Here is a 19,425-nt window from a genome sequence, read left to right as displayed (position 1 = left end):
TCCCCATACAGCGATCAGATCCAGTATCTCCCGTACGGTCCATGCTGGAGCTCTTTTTGGATTTGGGACTGCATTGCCGCCCGTGCTGATCAGAGCTCCACGCTGGGCAAACAGGAAATGAAAATCTAAATTTCGTGGGGCTTTTCTTGTTTACCTGGCCACTGCATCAGAGTTCAGATTGCTGTCCAGAGCGTTCACAGTGGAGCACAGTGGGATTTGCGGCCACACTAACCCTAATCCAATATGGTAATACCGATTTTAGTGCCACTCCTCTCGTTGGGAAGGAGTACAGAAACCGATTTAAAGAGCCCTTTATATCGATATAAAGGGCCTCATAGTGTGGATGGATACAGCGTTAAATCAGTTTAATGCTGCTAAAATCGGTTTAAACGCATAGTGTAGACCAGGCCTATAGCACAGTTACTTGGATAGCTAAAAATCTTGACCTGAATAAAGTGCCTAGAGGCAGTGGTGGAGCTAGGCTGTTGTTTTAGAAGGGGGCTCTCCTCCCATTCTACTGGTGACAGGTAAGATGTGTGAGGGGAAAGAGAGAAGCATTTTGATCAGAGAGTGGTGCAGGCTGGTAGATAATGAATGAAGAAAGTAAATGAGGTAAGGCAGTTATTGAATATAGAGAGGAAGGAAGAACGAATGTGTGGGAGAGACTGCACTTGTAACTGTTAAAATTTGAGCTCTGCCATTCATTCATTCATACCACACACAGAATGATCTGTAAATCTTCTCTGATATGATTTTGTAAAGAAATCTGTCTTTTAGTGCCCACATGCTGTTTCTCCAGAGTTAGAAAATGTGTGTATTAAAAATACTATATAGAGGGATTTTAATGAAATACGTTTAAGTATAAAAAGCAACCAAGAATTAAAATACATTCATTTTTTCTAGCGTGTTTTAACAAGATAAAATTTTAGTAGTTTTTTTGCAGGGGACTACAAAAATGAGATCCATCTTGCACAGTCAAGAATATAAGCATGTTTTAAAAAAAAACAAAAAACCACCGAACAGCCAGTCACATTTTGACCCTGGCTTTTTTCCATCTCTCATTGCATATATATTTAATGTTAACAGGCTGGTAAGAACTTTTTTCAGATGGTTTTATCAATTGTCTTGTGTGGTAATCATTAGCTGGGTCAGAACCCCAAACATACCTGCCAGTTATTTGGAAAACTACTTCCTTGGACCTTTTTTCTTTTTTTGTGAAGAAGCTTATAAACACTGCTCTAGTTCTCTGTGATATACTACTGTTGTTTCAATCCAGGGGTTGGCAACCTTTCAGAAGTGGTATGCCGAGTTTTCATTTATTCACTCTAATTTAAGGTTTCACATGCCAGTGATACATTTTAATATTTTTAGATGGTCTCTTTCTATAAGTCTATAATATATAACTAAACTGTTGTTGTATATAAAGTAAATAGGTTTTTAAAATGTTTAAGAAGCTTCATTTAAAATTAAATTAAAATGCAGAGCCCCCTGACTGGTGGCCAGGACCTGGGCAGTATAAGAGCCACTGAAAATCAGCTCACGTGCCGCCTTCGGCACACGTGCCATAGGTTGGCTATCCTCGTTTCAATCTATTGATTTTGATTTTGAGGGTTCAGTTTTGTTTTAATTCACCTTGGATACATATTTAAGACAACTGATTCTATCCTTTTTTTAAAGAAAACAAGCAATGTCTTCAACTACTTTTAGGAATGATTTCAAAATCTGTTTACTTCACACCTACTTTTTAACTACAATATTTATGTTTAATAAAATGTAGCTTATAGATGAATAGTTCTTATGGTAAACTGGTGGCTTCAACTGTTAAAAAGATACATTATATAACTGAAAGACTATACAGGGCCTGCATGAGCAACTACACTTCATAACTGTCTCATTCATATATGTCCATCTAAGTCATACATACACATTCTGAGTATATATGATACTCATGCATTTTATCATATACATTTTGAAATGTAAGTGCCATCCATATTCAAAAAAAGAACTGCATCTTTTGCCCAAAATGTCCAGAACACTTAATCCAGCCCATATCCCAAACAGACTCAACAATGAGTGGTGGCAGTCATTTTTCAGCTTTGTTATTAGCAAGGGCCTGTGCAAAGGATGGATCTTCAAATGTGTCCTCAGTGTAGCAAGATCATGACCTGCTCTTTGAACTGGATCTAGAAATGAAGAGTGGGCCTGGTGGGTCAGAGTGTCTTAAAAACATAAGAACATCCATACTGAGTCAGACCAAAGGTCCACCTTGCCCAGTATCCTGTCTTCTTACAGTGGCCAATGCAGCGTGCCCCAGAGGGAATGAACAGAACAAGTAATCATCAAGTATCAGAGGGGTAGCCATGTTAGTCTGGATCTGTAAAAGCATCAAAGAGTCTTCTGGCACCTTATAGACTAACTGTCTGCCTGGGATTTAACTATCTTGACTCATATTGCACCAATTATACATTTCTATGAAATAGTAACTGATCTATTTAATAGTGTATTGCTTCCTGAAGTGCCAGGATCCAATACCATGTAATAGAGGAGGTCTGTGTTTTCCCAAATGGAAAAATCTGTCCCATATTCACATTTGAATCACAATGTTCCATCAGCACTAATATCTACTGATAAATATTCTGAGAGACCAAGGTCATGTAATTGGATCCACTAACGTGGATCCCTCTTCTCTATACAAGAGCCTTAAATATTAAACACCTTCATGGGAGCATGTCATTAATTTTAAATACAGTAGAATCTCAGAGTTACACCAGAATTGTGAACTGACTGGTCAACCATACATTTAATTTGTAACTGGTAGTTTGCAATTAGGCAGCAGAAAGGAAAAAAAGAAAAAAAAGGCAGTACAGTATTTGTTAAACTACTAAAGAAAAAAAAAGGAAGGGAAAGTGTAAAATTTTTTTGACAAAGGAAATTTTTTCTGTGCAAGTTTCATTTAAATTAAGATGGTTAAAAGAGCATTTTTCTTCTGTGTAGCAAAGTTTCAAAGCTGTACTAACTCAATGTTCAGTAGTAAATTTTTAAAGAACAACCATAACTTTTTGTTCAGAGTTACAAACACTTCAGATTTATGAACAATCTCCATTCCTGAGGTGTTTGTAACTCTGAGGTTCTACTGTAGTGTAGACAGACATGGAAGCTACATAACTGTCAAATGTACTTCAATCTGCCTGTATCCTTATCCACTTCAAGATGCTGCTTCTGATCTTAAGTGTAGCAAGTGACAATATACTCATCCTTTTAACTTAGTTTCCACTTTCTAAAACTTAGAGGACATCATGTTCAAAATACTTACTTAAAAATTTAATGTATTCATTTGACAAGCATCAAACAGCATCTTAGTTCAGTAAATATCTTTTTATTTTCAGTATTTAGTTTTTCTCTAGATTAAAATTATCTAGACAATTTAATTTATATTTAATAAATGTATCCTATTTATATTTAATAAATAGGAATGAACATCTGTCTTAGGTTTATTAGAGCTACTAGTCATTTCAACTCTACAACCTCTGACAAAGTATTAACACTATCTGCCAAAAATGAGGAAATTAATTTTCTGCATATCATTCAAGTAAAGATGAAAAAAATGTCGGGAATGAAGGTCTTATGCTGTGCTTGCGCAGTCATCAGGCAGCCAACAAGCAAGCCGCCTTACTGCTATAACCTGGTTGCATTTGATGGTTGGTTGATGACTTGGCAGGTACTACTGCAGACCTAGCTTTTGGGGTTTACTTGAATGATATGCAGAACCTTAGTTACATCATTTTTGGCAGATACTTTTACTACTTTGTCAGGGCTGGTAGTTCTAAGATAAAAACTTATGTCATTTCAGATTCATGAACATTGTTCTAAAGAAATCTTTCATAGTGCAAAGATGCTATGCAAGGTAATAAAAAAGAAAAGTTTTCCCAAGTGGTTTTTTACAGCATCAAAAACAGTTGATGGCACACTGGTAATGTCAGCAGTCTGCTTGTAAGCGTTCTAACAGTATAGTTCACTACTGTAAGGATGTACAGTATGTTGGCAGAACTTCAAGTGTCTAGATGGCACAGAAGAAGAATAAGTGTACTCTTATGACTCAAAGATTCTCACAACTCTCCTGAGGACCTAAAATGTTGCAGTCTGTGCAGATGTAAAGAGAGCCTTTACATGGATTCTTAAAGCAACATTCACTTCAGTAAATGTAGTATCGGAGAGGTAGCCGTGTTAGTCTGGATCTGTAAAAAGCAACAGAGTCCTGTGGCGCCTTATAGACTAATAGATGTATTGGAGCATAAGCTTTCATGGGTAAATCAGTAAATCTGTTCACTAGCACTGCATTACACCTGCTGTTTTACTGAGATCAACCCAGAGCTGTAGTTAATTTACTGATATAGCACCTGATCCTGTGAGTTGCTGATTGCCTCTTGAGAGCACAGGGCAAACTGCAAAGTGTGGTTAAAATTGCCTTCTCAGTTTTTGCATCGCTGGAGCATTACTTCCAAATACTCCTCTGCATAAGAGGATGAGGCTTTCACTGAGAAGTGTTAGAAAGACAAAGTGGATGAGGCAATATCTTTTATTGGACCAACTTTGGTTGGCACAAGTGACAAGCTTTTGAGTTGGACAGAGCTCTTCAGATTTGTCTTAAAATGACTTTATGTAAACTTCAGTACCCTAGGATCTCATTGTGGAAAAAGCACTTTTCATCTTAGTGCACAAACATGGATGTGAAAGCTGGAGTTTCCACCTTTTCACAAAACCAGCTAAAAGTAAAACATCAGTTTTCGTGTTTTCATTTTTTCAAAAAATTATAATGTAATGGATGCCAGTTGATCATAATCCGGAAACTAATAGTAACACTTTGTTGGGAGCTGATCTTGTCCTGTTGACTTTGATGTTAATGGGATTTGGATATTGGCATCAGGCATACTGTTTATGAACAACGTTTTTGAACAAAAGGCATTAATCACTAGCCAATGTGTGGGGTTGTAACCAGGGAAAGAAGTGCTAAAGCTGCATGTCACTTCTTCCTGCACTCTCCAGGCTACGTCCTGCCTTGATATTGGGGCTAGCACTTCCTCCTTTGGCTGCAGCCCCACAAATTTGCAGCTGGGCACCCATTGCTTGCACAGGAGATAGTGGGTTGGTGAATTAGGGAAGTCGCTGCCAGAGTCTTGGCACTGTGGGCTGGGAGGGAAGGCTGCAGGTAGGGCAGCGGTAGGGAGAGGGACTGCAGCCCAGATCCTGGGGCTTTCCACAGAGAGTGGATGGGCTGGGGCCCCTGAGACTTCCTGACATCTCTCCCTGTGATCTTAGGGCTGCATCCTGCCTTGGTAGTGGATTGCTATGTCCTAGTACTGCCTTCCCTGACTTAAGGCTGCATGCAGGTTTATGGGGCTGTGGCAAGGAAATTAAGTACTGGGACACGCCAAGCACCAGCCACAGACAGACAGCTTTGCAGGACTGCAAGCAGGGATGTACTCAAGTGCAACACATCATTATTGCCACTAAGTGAAACTTCAAAGAGTATTAAATGCTAGTCCGGCATGTTTCAGGAGCAGCATATAGTCAAGGATCTTCAGTATTGTGGCCCCTAACTGGTTGCCATTATTTTGAGCTACCCGTACAGGATAAGCCTACTCTGGGGGAGAGGGGTGGAAATCAAAAAAATAACTGGTAGATGCTCCCGCTTGGGGTGGAACTGAGACTGTGAGGCTGGGGTAAGGATCACAGTCTTCCCTTAACTCACAAACCAATGATCTCTCCTTCTGCTTCAGGGAGTGTCCTTTAAAAGCTACTGAGTCCTTTTGATCGCCTCCCTTGTCAGAGAACAATTATTTTTTTTTAATCTGTTTATAGCCCTTTGATCTGTTAGTTCATACACAACTGTTTTGCCAGTGCTAACTTTGAGTAGGTGGTAGGATATAGGATCCTGGAAGCTAATAGCTTTTCCCATTGTCCTTTAAGTGTATGCCAGGATGTTTTTATCTGGGGGAGTCATTCTGTTGTCTTCCTGCTTGTTCTTCCAACTGTCCCCATTAAAGTAAAACAGTGAAGGCATATAACAAACATTGCACTAACCTTCATGTAATTATACACTCTATCGCCGTAAATATGTCACATACAGTATTCATAAGAATATCAGATAGCAGCTCTTTGTCCACCTCATCCCCTTCATCAAATGTACCTAATTAATAACTTCTCTATACCTTATACTTCTCATTAATCTTAACTACTTTATCAACCTTCTTTCTCTTTCCTCTGAAATCTAGAGGACAAAGTTTCTTCTTTCTCCTCTCAAGAATTTTCAGGGCTGAACACTAGATGTCCTTTTGTGTTATCTCAGTATAGTTGTTTTTAACTCTAATTCTGTGTTCTTGAGGAATCTCTCAATTTTCTCTCTAGAGTCAATTCATTGTTAAGTATCTCTTCAGAAATACTAGGGCACAAGTTAGTTAGCATCAGTGTTCCATGGATAAAGGCCATATTTATTATGTTAGTGTACAGCAATGGTCCATTTCTGTCAGCAATTCCAGTCCCATAAACATGCATCATAGGATAGAAAAATAGTCTGTGCAGATTAAATAAAATCTTTTTTTTTTTTTTTTAATTGTAGGTAGAGAATGCAAGGAAGCATTACAATATACAGATATCTCGATTAACAGAAGAACTTTCTGCTCTTCAAATGGTACGTTCTGGACTGTGTTTAAAATAACTTTTAATGGTCAGATTTTTTTGAATACTTCTTTGTTACATGGACACATGTCCATTTGTATATATCTATTACTGTGCACTCTATTTACTAGAATCACTGATATAAGAATCAGCTGCATATAGTGATCAAAACCACAGGGACAAAATCATTCATATATGAACTAAAATACTCACTTACAAGAATCAACATTTTTAAGAAACAAATCATTTGGGATAAGAACATAAGAGAGGCCATATTGGGTCAGACCAAAAGTCCATCAAGCCCAGTATCCTGTTCTCTGACAGTGGCCAATGGCAGGTGCCCCAAAGGGAAAGAACAGACAGGTCATCAAGTGATCCATGCCCTGTCACCCAGTCCCAGCTTCTGGCAAACAGAGGTTAGTGTCAAGGTATTTTTCCCCCAGTTTGAACTTTAGCGTCCAAAAGTGGAGACCTGCATGGACCCTTCTAAGCTTAATTTCTAGCTTAGATCTGATAGCGCTGCCACCAGCCAAAATATAGCGTTTGGCACACCTTTTCTGTTCCCCCAAAACCTTCCCTGGGGAACCCAAGACCCAAACCCCTTGGGTCTTAAAACCAGGAGGAATAAACCATCCCCCCTCCTTTCCCCTCCCTGGGTTACCCTGAGAGACTACACTGATCCAAACTTCTTGGATCTTAAACCAGAGAGGAATTAACGTTTCCCCCCTCCCTCCTTCCCCCCCACCAATTCCTGGTGAGGTCAGACCCAATCCCCTTAGGTCTTAAAACAAGGAAAAAATCAATCAGGTTCTTAAAGAGAGAGCTTTTAATTAAAGAAAGAAAAAAAAGTAAAAATTATATTTGTAAAATCAGAATGGTGAATGCTTACAGGATATTCAGATTTGTACAGTCTAGAGGGATTCCCTTCCCCCTAGCCTGAGATTCAAAGTTACAGCAAACAGAGATAAAAATTCTTCCAGCAAAATATACATTCACAAGTTAAGAAAACAAACAAGACTAATCCGCCTTTTCTAGCTAGTACTTACTATTTTGAACAAGAGACTGTTTTAGAAAGATTGGAGAAAGACCTGGTTGCACGTCTGGTCCCTCTTAGCCCCAAGAGCGAACAACAAACAAAACAAACAGCACAAACAAAGACTTCCCTCCACCAAGATTCGAAAGTATCTTGTTCCCCCATTGGTCCTCTGGTCAGGTGTCAGCCAGGTTCACTGAGCTTCTTAACCCTTAATCATCTGTTTATGACAGCTAGGGACACCATTCCTGCCCATCCTGGTAATAGCCATTGATGGACCTATCATCCATGAACCTATCTAGCTCCCTTTTAAACCCCGTTATAGTACTGGCCTTCACGCAACACAATGTCAACCTCCGGAACTCCTTGCCAGAGGGTGTTTTGAAGAAATACTTTCTTGTGTTTGTTTTAAACCTGCTACCTATTAATTTCATTTGGTGGCCCCTTGTTCTTGTATTCTGAGGAGGAGTAAATAACACTTCCTTATTTACTTTCTCTATACCACTCATAATTTTATAGACCTCTATAATGTCCGCCCCCCCCCTTAGTCACCTCTTTCCAAGCTGAAAAGTCAGTTTTATTAATCTCTCCTCATACGGAAGATGTTCTATACCCCTAATCATTTTTGTTGCCCTTTTCTGAACCTTTTCCAATTCCAGTATATCTTTTTTGAGATGGGGCGACCACATCTGCATACAATATTCAAGGTGTGGGCGTACCATGGATTTATATAGAGGCAATATGATATTTTCTGTCTTATTGTCTGTCCCTGTCTTAATGATAAATAAGGAATGAAGTGACTCCTGTAGATTTTTTTGGCGATGTGAGGACAAATTCTGTTTGCACTTATCAGGATGTTAGTACAAAGTAAATGAGATTTTGTACCAGTGTAACTGAGAGAAGATTTGCATAGGATGTACAGTGAACATTAATAAAGGAGAAATGTGTAACAAATGAGGTAGGAGACTAGAGGAGTTTGGATGGTATGCAGTGAATTAGGTAAGCATTCATTGACTAATGAGGATTTTTAAAAGTACCAAGTTCTTTCACTGTCTCGTATTTAATCTATACACTGAATGAGATGGTGGCTCTGCAGGAAAAAAAAGCATGCATAGTACATCATAATGCACATGCAAAAATAAAGAGAACTAAGTTTGCACAAGCAGCCTTTTTAGCTTTAGTATTTCCTGACTTTGGAGTGTTTCGCTTTGCAGCCTTAACTTTCATTTAACATATGTTTTTTTGTTGTTCTTTTGGTTTGATGTATTTAATGCCCTTAGAAAATGGTTTGACTTCTTATAGGAATGTGGAGACAAGCAGAGTCAAATTGAACGGGCCATTAGAGAGAAGCGAGCAGTGGAAGAAGAACTTGAGAAAGTAAGAATGCAGATATTCAGTTTTACACTTCAACTTTTCTTTATTTTATAACATTGTCTTAAGTTTCTATTTCACTATTTTCTCTAATATCATTGAGTAAAATGGGGTGAAAGAATATACCATATGCTTAGTTTTATATTTGCTAATTTTTTGTTTAATTGTAAATCTAGTGAAGGAAATTGAAAAATACATTTTATATTTCTAATAAATTGTATAGTTATAGTAGATGAACTGCAAAAAATGGCTCTCAGGGAATGTTTCTAAACTCCTAACTCGCTATTCAGTATATATTCAGCATAGTCGTATTACCTATGTTCAGGATGTGTGTCTAACTGTGGTAATAAATTCCTTACAACTATTTTAAAGGTATAAAAACCAAATAGAAGTAGTAAGTGTTTAAAATGGTCCAAAGGGTGTAAGTAGATGCAGTAATGGAAATTTAAACAAAATAAGATTTTAGGCTGAATTTCAGAGAAATTAACTGCAAAATCTATGACTATTATCCCAGTAGTAGCAATGGAAGTCCCATTTCTTCAGTTATTGAAAACTGTGCTTGACAATGGAATGGATAACTTAATGTAGGCAGCAATACTACACTGACAGCCATCTGTGTGATAAAATGAGATTTACATGTAAGACTATCCTTCAGATTTACCATGAAGGCAGAGGAAGTGAATGTGATTACAGAAAACTGGAGGAACTGCACCAAAGGTGTCTGATTGCAGAGCGTGCAAAAGATGACCTTCAGCTGCGTCTGCAGGCGGCACGAAACAAAATTAAACAACTGGAAATGAAGTAAGTAACTGATATGTCCTCCTAATCAGTATTTCATTCAATATTTCCATCTGATCTAAGTCGTCTTGTGTCAAGTGTTTGTATTTTGTTTTAAGTTCTTATTCAGAAGTAGGAATAGTATGCTGTCATAATCATTCTTTTTTAAAAAATATGCAGCATTGGGTGATGGTATAAGTGAGGATGACATATTTTAGAACTAAACAGATTTTCTTGACAATATCAGCTGACAGCAGTTCTCTTACAAAGGAAAAAAACAGAAACCATTTTTGTGGCTAATAATCCTATTTTAATTGTTAATGTTAACTGCTTGGAAAACTATTTTTTGCAAAATATTCTGAATAATTCCTATTTTTTAAAGTTGGCATACAGCAGGGTTTTATTTGGTCTATATAATACAAACCACTGCACAGGACACCTATATTATTGTTGTGGTAGCATCCGGAATGTACTAGGTACTGAACAAACATAAGTCCACACAATCCTTCCCCTAAAAAGTTTTATAATCTAAACGATAAAGAGATTGAAAGGTGGAAGACAGGAATACAACATGTCTTACTTTGCTTCCTTGCTTGTGTGTGTTGTGGAGGGTGGGAATATCTGAAGTTCAAGTAGGGTCAATGAATTGTGAAAAGGGATTCTGGGAGTTAGAGGGGAGTGGGGAAAACGAGCAGGAAGCTGATGGAGAGGAAGGTAGAAATAGGGAAGAGAGGAGAGTGAGGAGCAAGTAGATAGTAGGCAAAATGTGTGAGAATAATGAGATTGGTGCCATTAGAGGTATGAGGTGTGGGCAAGATGTAGGTGGGACTAACAGAAATATAGTAAATTAGGAGAAATTATCCAGAATAGAGCCATGTGAATAATCACTTTTTCAGTTTGCTGGCCAAATTGGGAGTGGGTAGAATTTTGGATCGACCCAAAACAAAAATCCAAGGGGGAAGTTTTTGTGTGTTTTTGTTTATTTCAAGTAATTTTTTTTTTATTAAAAGCAAAGATAAGTTGGAAATGCCATTCACGAAGCCCCAGAAGGTCATGGTACAGCCTTCCCCTTATAGTTAGGGTTGGCAAAACGTGATTTTTATATATATTTATAGCATTGACTGATATGGATGTTTACTCTTAAGCATTTTTTCTAATTTGCATCAATGTACATTTTCATGGTTGCACAAAATTAAGGATTTTAAGCATTTTTTATTTAATATTTGACAGTTATGGGAAGTTAGAAGGGGTCAGACAATTATTTAATGACAGTAGATCTTCATAAAGTAAAGCTTTGTAACTATTAAAACATAAATGGTCAACATCACGTGTCAAAATAAATGACATAAATATCCTTAAATCAAACTCTAATTTTTCAAGCAACATTTTCTCAATTTGCCTGTCTGTACATTTTTATTATTTTCTGCAGTTGGTAAACAGTGAAATGGATGTTTACTGATTTTAAAAAATCTCATCCTTCTAAGTCTACTTATAACCTGTTGTCCCATGTTAGAGCAGTCATCTGGGATGTGGGAAACACAGGTTCAGTTTCCTACTCGGCCTGATAGGGAGCAGGGATTTGAACTTGGGACTCCCATTTTGTAGGTCAGTGCCCTAATGACTAGGCTAGAGGGTATGCTGGGTTGATCTCTCTCTCTTTCTTTTCCCCCTCCCTGTTGAACTTATTCTTTCTTTTTTTTTTTTTTTTTTAATAAATAATACCAACTGAGCCAGAGAGAGATTGTATATCCAAGTGGTTAAGGCACTCATCTTAGATGTAGGAGGCCCAAGTTTAAATCCTTGCTCCAAATCAGGCAGAGTGGGGACTTGAAGCCCACCTGGTCTCCCACATCCCAGGTAAATGCTGCCCCCACAACAGTATAGAGTATAAGGGAGCATCCCACCACTGAAGTCAAGTGACATCTAAGTCCCCTTGAAACTATTCAGCAATTTCATGTCAAATCAACAAACAGTTTTGGTCGCACTGAAGATAAATTTTTCAGCAAATGAACTATTCAGCCAAAAAATGTTGCCATACTATAATCCGGAGTCCAAATTTGAGTTCAGTTAGTTTATTTACTTACATATTAGTAATTATTTGTATTATCATAGTGGCTAGGAGCCCCAGTTATGGACTAGGAACTTATGCTTGGTGTCGTACAAACATAACAAAAGACAATCCCCTTCTCCAAGACCTGAATGCAGGTTTCCCAAACTTTGGCCTGAACTCTCACTATCCTGTTCCCTTGTGAAGTCCAGCCTTCTATATCTCAAACACACCCATGCTTTTTAATTAATGTAGTTGATTTAACATATGATGATTTGTGTATAAGGAGTGGGCGTAGTTAATTTTCCATGGTCATTCATGCTTGGCCTCTCTGAGGCTGACCAAAAAGGAAATTTTAAAATTGAATTAAATATTTTTGTGAATTTTTTTTGTGGCTATTTATTCCTCTTAGACATAGACATCACACACCCAGTGGAATAAAAATTAGTTTAAAAAATATTTGTACTTTAAATGTCAAGCATTAAAAAGAATTCACGTGTTCACCCATCCACAAATACATTGACGTTAACAAGCATTATGAATTTTAAAAATAAGTATTTGGCCTTCAAAATACAAAATATGATTAAAGGTTCTAATTAAAAGGCACATACAAATGATAGGGAAGCTTAGAAGAATGTACACTGAACTTGACTTAACTCCTGAGTTGAAAGTCTAGTGAGATTTGTTTTCCCTTTTCAGCTCCGAGGAAGAGCTATCTCGTTCCCAGGAAATGGTTTGCAAGCTGCAAAGCATTCTGGATTCTGAAAGAGAAAACTCTGGCTTTATCAGTGAACAAAGACTAAAACTTCATCAAGAAAATGAACAGTTGCATAAAGAAGCAGAGGACTTGAGGAAACTGGCCATGGAGGCACAACAAAAAGCTAAATTAAAGGTACTAGCAAAACAAAAATAGTGTGTAATTATTTGGTTAAATGGGTTCCTACAAAAGATAAAATGCAAAAAACGTTTCTAAGAAGAAATAGAAAAAATAGGGTTGGGAGTGACAATTTCAGTTCAGGCTTCTCAGTTCTGCCCTGCAAATACCCTTACTTGTGAAGCAGCATTTCTACTATCAGTCTGATAATTAATTCATTGTCTATTAATAAATTAAATTATACTTATTAAACAGAAGCTTCCAAATGTTCTTTTTGTGGCTTTTATAATGTGACCAGACTAAATAATAAAACATTTCTAGTTATCTAACTTTAACTTGAGCCAAACTCACTACTGATTGGCAGACTGGGCTCCAGTGGAATTATATGTGCTTGCAACAGCAAGAGATTTGATCCCAGATCTCCAAAACAGCAAGATTAACATTAACCACTATGTTTTCCAGTGTGCTCTGAGGCGTCTTCACATGCCTGTCTCTTCCTTTTACCCTTCTCATGCTAGTTATAAGGGCTGGAACATGGTTTGAGAGTTGGGAGATTTGCAGATGAAAATGTTCCAGAGAACACAGCTACCAGTTCTGATCTTCAGCCTTCCCTCATGAACCTTCTGTGGTTCCCCACTGAAGTATCCCAGACTGACAGGACCTGAGGAAGTCTGTCAGAATGGAATTTGACTCTGCAGTCTTAACAACTGAAGTTGGGAGGCGGAAGTATAGGCTATGAAAGAGCGGGGATGAATAAGATGGATATGGCTAGAGGCAAAAATATAAAATTCAATGGTTGTGAATGTAAAGACGAGAAGAACTTATCTGTTTGGAATGGAAATTAGGGGATTAGGGAGATGGCATATGGAGAGCCCATGGAGCTAGTGTTGTAGTGAAGACAACTTTATTTTTAACAGCTATGATAATAAAGTCAGTTACAGTCTAAAAGTCACCACCTTCAGAGCACTACCCTTTATATTCAACGAGAGATCCAGGAAAAAGTATTTAATCTTGGAGAATTTAAAACTTTTAAGAAAAAGGTCAATTTGGGGGCAATAATGTAAAATTCTTGTACGCACTATTTACAAAATTCACCAAATAGTATTACATGGCTGGCTAATTGGATGGAAATCAGAGGAAAACTGTTCAACTTGACTTATGTTTTTTCCCTTGTTTCCTCGGCAATTGACATGTGATCAGCATAACATACTCTGGTATGTGTCATTACATTTTTCAAAACCCAGTGATGGAGTCTAATTTATCACATAATATTGAGAACTTAAAATTTTGTGTTATATGGTAAATTAAGAAAGCATTTCATGTTCACTGGTGCATTTAAGGCTCCTTGTCATAAACTTGAGTGAGATTTTACTTCTGGTCAATATAACTTTAACCAGTCATACGTTTACAATAAACCAAATGTTCCTGTCTTGTATATACTTCACTTGTATGTTTGCTGAAAGGGGAAGAGGATTTATGCACACTTTTCATTACTTTACATTTTAAAAATCTCGAGTTTGCAGGATGGAAATGTTTTACTGACATAACTAAATCTTATAGTTTCTGTGTGTGTGTTAGGGGGTTGTTTTATTTATGTAAATAAATAGTGCTAAGATATCACAGTGCTTAATTTTTTACAATGTACAGACAAATGTTACCAGTTTTCTTTTGAGACTTATAATATTGCATCAGCACACTTATAGAAAAGATACTGATTAAAAAAACCTTTTTAATGGAATACATAAACTTTAAAGGTATACCATCAAGTCAAAATAGTCAGTTTAACAACAAAAAAAGTTAAAAGCACTTTCATGTACTATATCAGCCTTATGCCAATTTTCATGGTTTCATAATCACATTTTCTAGGTTTTTAAAAATATTTCTCTCGTTTGTTTCTGTGTGAAAGATGGTGTGGGAGGAATACTGGTTATTCATAAACTAACAAAACTCAAAAAGTTTTTTCTCCTTTAATCTTTATTTTATGATCAGTTTCAGTGTTACTTCTAACTACAGAAAGGGAAAAAAATTAATAGTCACTACTGGAATAAAAGACTCTTTTTTTTAATGTCACATATAACTTACACCTATAAAAAATGAGTGAATGTTTAATTCTAAAAGTGTAATGTATATGCCAGTGGAATTGTTTGGGGGCACAACTGGAAGTGAGTTTTGTTTGTAAGAAACTCAAAGCCTAAGCTTGTTTTGTTAGTTTCATACTATTAAAATAAATGTAAGGTTTTGCTATTTTCTGTAAGAATTCTAGAATTATAAAATACCAAAAAAGTAGAAGAGGGAGGTGCTCCTTTATATTAGTGAAATAAGCAAAATAAGTAGTTTACATTGGTTTTTCAGGTAATAATTCCTATTTATATCTTGTGTATTCAAATAGGAGAGTTATGGGAGGGTGAAGCTTCAAATCTTATCTTGCTATAACAACTTCAAAACTTGGATCTATTTAGGCCATGCCATTCTTATGAAAGAAATGTGATGTAATGATTTAGAATTCTTATTTAATGTTGTATGTAAATTTAAATAAAAATATTTATGGGCAGTTCTGCAGAAATTAGACCTATCACCCCAACGACCCATTATTTATTTACATATATAAAAATACTCATTTGGAGTCTTTTGATATAGGTAAATTTAAAAAAAAAATGGTTTCTAAAGCTGGCAATTCGTAGGATTGCATTTGTACATCAACGTTTTCAACAAGTGTCATTTAAGATCAAAGATACTAACTGAAACAACTGAAAAACATACGAGTTGGGGAAGGGTGTGTGGAGACAGTGATGGTTTACACACTAACCCTTCAAATTGACGTAAGTATTGGTTAAGTTTTAACCAGGCTTTTCAAAGTCAGTTTACAGGATCTTCACTGTACTCCAGGTTGGACATCCACACTATGGACTCTTCAAACCCAGCGAGATGGCTCTTGTTCTTCTGAAATCTGATGTATCCAGAGGCTAAATGTGTATTCAGCATAATTGGTTATCTAACTTTTTGTTGCTGTATTTGCTTGTGTGAGGACCTGGTACTTTGCATGTACAATTGTATATCTAAACAAGGTCTCAGTTAAGCACACAACTGAGCCTGCACAGTTGTTTAGTATTTGAATTTTAGTAGTTCTCACAATGGTGATAGGTGCTTTCCAAACATACAAGCTGTAAACCCTTCCCCAAAGACCTAACCTTCTAAGAATACAAGTAATTTGCAGAATTCAGGGGAGAAGGATAAAACATATATTCCTATTTATAATAACAATAGGCATTACAATCATCACTACCCTTTATTGCCATTTCTTAGGTTTTAAATTGGGCTTATGAGTGTATTTCTATATGCACACTTAAAGTGAATGTTTTTGGGGGGGTTATTCTTGGGCTAAAGTTGCAAACTTCTGTTGTCTGATTGTGGCTCCTCCCCCCCTTTTAACTGTAGATAAGCACAATGGAACATGAGCATTCAGTGAAGGAGCATGGGTTTGAGGTTCGACTGAAAGAGATGGAAGTCACTAATCAAAATTCTACTGTTCAACTGAGACGTCTGTTGGTGGCTCAGCAAAAAGCAACAAACCGGTGGAAGGAAGAAACAAAGAAGCTTACAGAAACTACAGAAACCAGGATCAGTAATCTGAAGTAAGTGTCAGTCTTTTTCTTTTACCCTTTTTATTAATTTAACTCTTAGGTTTTGGTTATCATGGTGATCACCATGATACAATACTTGTGGTGGGGGAAAAAAGATAGTGAGTAAATAATCTAGGCCAGAAGAAATGTTGCAATCTCAATGTATAAACAGGAGATGCTGCGAAAAGAATTGTTAGTCTCTGCTTTCCTTTTTCAGTTGCACTTAGCAGGCTGATTGCAGAAATGAAGACTTTGTACCTCGCCAAAAAGACAACGCTCCATGTGTGTTTTTGACATTTTGTAATGGCAAAAAGGTAGTTACAATATGTCACTTTATTTTAATAGTGTTTTTCAAGTAAACTTTACTCATTTTAGAAAACTTAGCTTTGGTTTATGAAAACTCCTGTATTTACAGTTCTTCAATGTACCGTCTGTATAATCACAGTTTTGGGATGAATCATGGAATTTCAGGAACATTCTGAAAACATTACCTGTCGGAGCTGCATGAGTACTTTATGACACCAGATGCTCTGAGATGAGGTTATAAAAGAGCCATATGACCTTTGTCATCTCAGTTCCTTTCTTTCTTGGCTAGATTTTGTTATTAGGGATCTTTCTCCAAGTTAAGAGCAACTTTTATTGTTAAACAGTATTCCAGTTGGTGTTGCCTAGTTTTCACTATTACACTCTGTTGACTGGACCAGGGTTCTGGAGTGTCTTTGGCCATAGATAACCTTTGGGTCCTTCTCCACCATCTTTGGCTTATGCAGGATCTTCAGTACTATCACTGGAGTATACGGTTTTACCTCTAAGGGTATGTCTACACTGCAATTAAACAGCTTCAGCTGGCCCACGTAAGCTGGCTTGAGTTCCCAGGGCTCAAGCTAAAGGACTGCTTAATTGTGGGGTAGGCATTTGGGCTTGGGCTGGAGCCCAGGCTCTGGAACCTCACGAGGGAAGAGGATCCCAGAGCTCGGATTCCAGCTTGAGCTCAAACTGCCTCTTAACCTGAGCCCCACAAGCCTGGGTCAGCCACATTGTTTAACTGCAATGTAGACATACCCTGTGTGCACACTCTTCTGGGGAAAGCTCTGTTAGTCCAGTGCTCTTGGAACTGGGTGTTAGCGATGAGTCTCCATTTAGGCTTCATTTCCTCCAGATGTTCTTCTTTGCCTCAGCACCATGAGAGTTGGGCTGAAAGGCTCATTGGCGCACACGTCAAAGCAAGAGTGCTTTAATGTCCCAGGGCACACATTCTCTTTCTGGCCCTCTTTCCTTGGTCTCCCTTTAGTCCACAGACACACTCTCCTTATTGGCAGGGTCTCCTGAAACTAGCAACCAAATGTAGCATGAGAAGAAAATGACATCTCTCCTGTAGTTAGTGGTTTCTGAAGTTGTGGAAATAGCAGCTCTGCTGTTCTATTTCTTCTCATCAGTATATATATATATTAAATAGTTCTTCTTCAAGTGTTGTCCCTGTGGGTGCTCCACTTTAAGTGTTCGTGCACCCCTGCAGAGACTTTTAGTAGCAGTGCTCCGTTGGGTCACACATGCGTGGTATCTGCTTCAGACTGCTGAAGGTGGTTAACCAACACTGTGCGACCAACCCCCAATTCAATTCCTTCTCTATCGCCCTTGACTGTGAGTCAGAGCACTCAGCAGTGCCTCGCTACTTTGTAGTTAATTAGTTACAGTCAGTTACTTAGTTTCCTTATTATCGGCTACTTAGCTTGTTTCCCTTTCCTTTCCTCCTTCATTTAAAATAAAAAAAAAATTGCCCTTCACATGAATGAAGCACTGATGGACCCTGTAAGGGTCATTCTGTGGACCCCCGTGGCTGCTGCTCCAGCCAGCAGAAGGTCTGACAGGAGCTGTGTACTAACAAAGGGCATCGACTTCACATCCTGTGCCTAATTTCTTAGTGATAGATGCAGTCCAGTGATGTGGCATGCAACAACAGCCCTGAAACAACTCATAAGGACTGGAAAAGACTTGATCAGTTTTGGCAATAAGTCTTACTCTTTGGCTACCCCTCACCTCCGCATAGCCAACTATGCAACATTACTAACAAAATGCAACTATACAAACTGCACAGAAATGTCCGAAATGATTGATTTTATTGCCAAGGACAGGGGAGAAAAATTCACAGCACTTGATTCTGAGGACAGGGCTGCGACATCCGTGTCGACGGTGGTTGTAATGAGAAGTTCATGGCTCTATCTTTCTGGCTTACCCAAAGAGGTGCAATTCACAGTGGAAGACTTGCCAGCCCAAATTATCTGTCAAAAAGACAGACCACTCACTCACAGACTCATGAGCGACTCTCCTATCCTTGGAAGCCTATAATCCCAAACCGAAGAGGAAACAGGAATTACTTTACATCCCAGTGATACCACCGGCCAGTGTATTCACAACAGTGGTGGTTTGACTCTCAGGCCCTGAAGGGACAACAATCTATCAAATTTCCCTACCAAGAACTCTGGTGGATGCAGAATAATGTTCAACCTCCGTTAATTCAACAAGTTCATCAGAAACGCAACGATTCAAGATGATCACACTATACACCAGGCCTGCACAACTTGTAAAGCGGCAAGGGCCACATTACTCCAAAGAAAACATCTGAGGGCTGAAACCTCCCGGCCCCGCAGAAACACACTGCCCCAGGGCTGCCCAGCCCTGTGGAAACAAACCCTCCTTCCCCAGCGCCGCCCCACCAAAACAGCTGTGGGCCGAAAAGGAAGGTTGGGGGTGGGGAGGTGGTACTTTATTTTAAATCAAACAGGGGCTCCCAGCTGAAGAGGTGGCTGGGAGCCCTCGGGGTCAAATTAAAAGGCTTGGGGCTCCAGCAGCTGGGGGAACCTGGCAGGGCCGGCTCTAGGTTTTTTGCTGCCCCAAGCAAAAAAAATTTGGCTGCCTTCCGTCCCAGCCCTGGGCTCCCCACTGTACCTCCCTGCTCCCCCAGTCCTGGGCTCTCCCCCCCCCCCCCCCCCACACACACTCTCTGCCGCCCCAGCACTGGGATTCCCCC

General features: G+C 38.4%; 1 protein-coding gene across 6 annotated transcripts in view; it reads left to right on the top strand.

The window, feature by feature from the left end:
* Positions 1–19,425, top strand: part of SCLT1 (sodium channel and clathrin linker 1) — a 109,157-nt gene that overhangs the window by 41,920 nt on the left and 47,812 nt on the right. For all 6 annotated transcript variants that reach the window (XM_032776478.2, XM_075066275.1, XM_032776483.2 and 3 more), the window contains 5 exons: positions 6,617–6,688; positions 9,011–9,085; positions 9,735–9,880; positions 12,603–12,795; positions 16,213–16,409. In XM_032776478.2, coding sequence (XP_032632369.1) covers positions 6,617–6,688; positions 9,011–9,085; positions 9,735–9,880; positions 12,603–12,795; positions 16,213–16,409 — 683 coding nt within the window. The remainder of the gene's footprint in view (positions 1–6,616; positions 6,689–9,010; positions 9,086–9,734; positions 9,881–12,602; positions 12,796–16,212; positions 16,410–19,425) is intronic.

Source organism: Chelonoidis abingdonii, chromosome 5 (genome assembly GCF_003597395.2).
Source record: "Chelonoidis abingdonii isolate Lonesome George chromosome 5, CheloAbing_2.0, whole genome shotgun sequence".
Lineage (NCBI taxonomy): Eukaryota > Metazoa > Chordata > Testudines > Testudinidae > Chelonoidis > Chelonoidis abingdonii.
The sequence above is the reverse complement of the archived record's forward strand: the minus strand, read 5'-3'. Positions and strand labels throughout refer to the sequence as shown.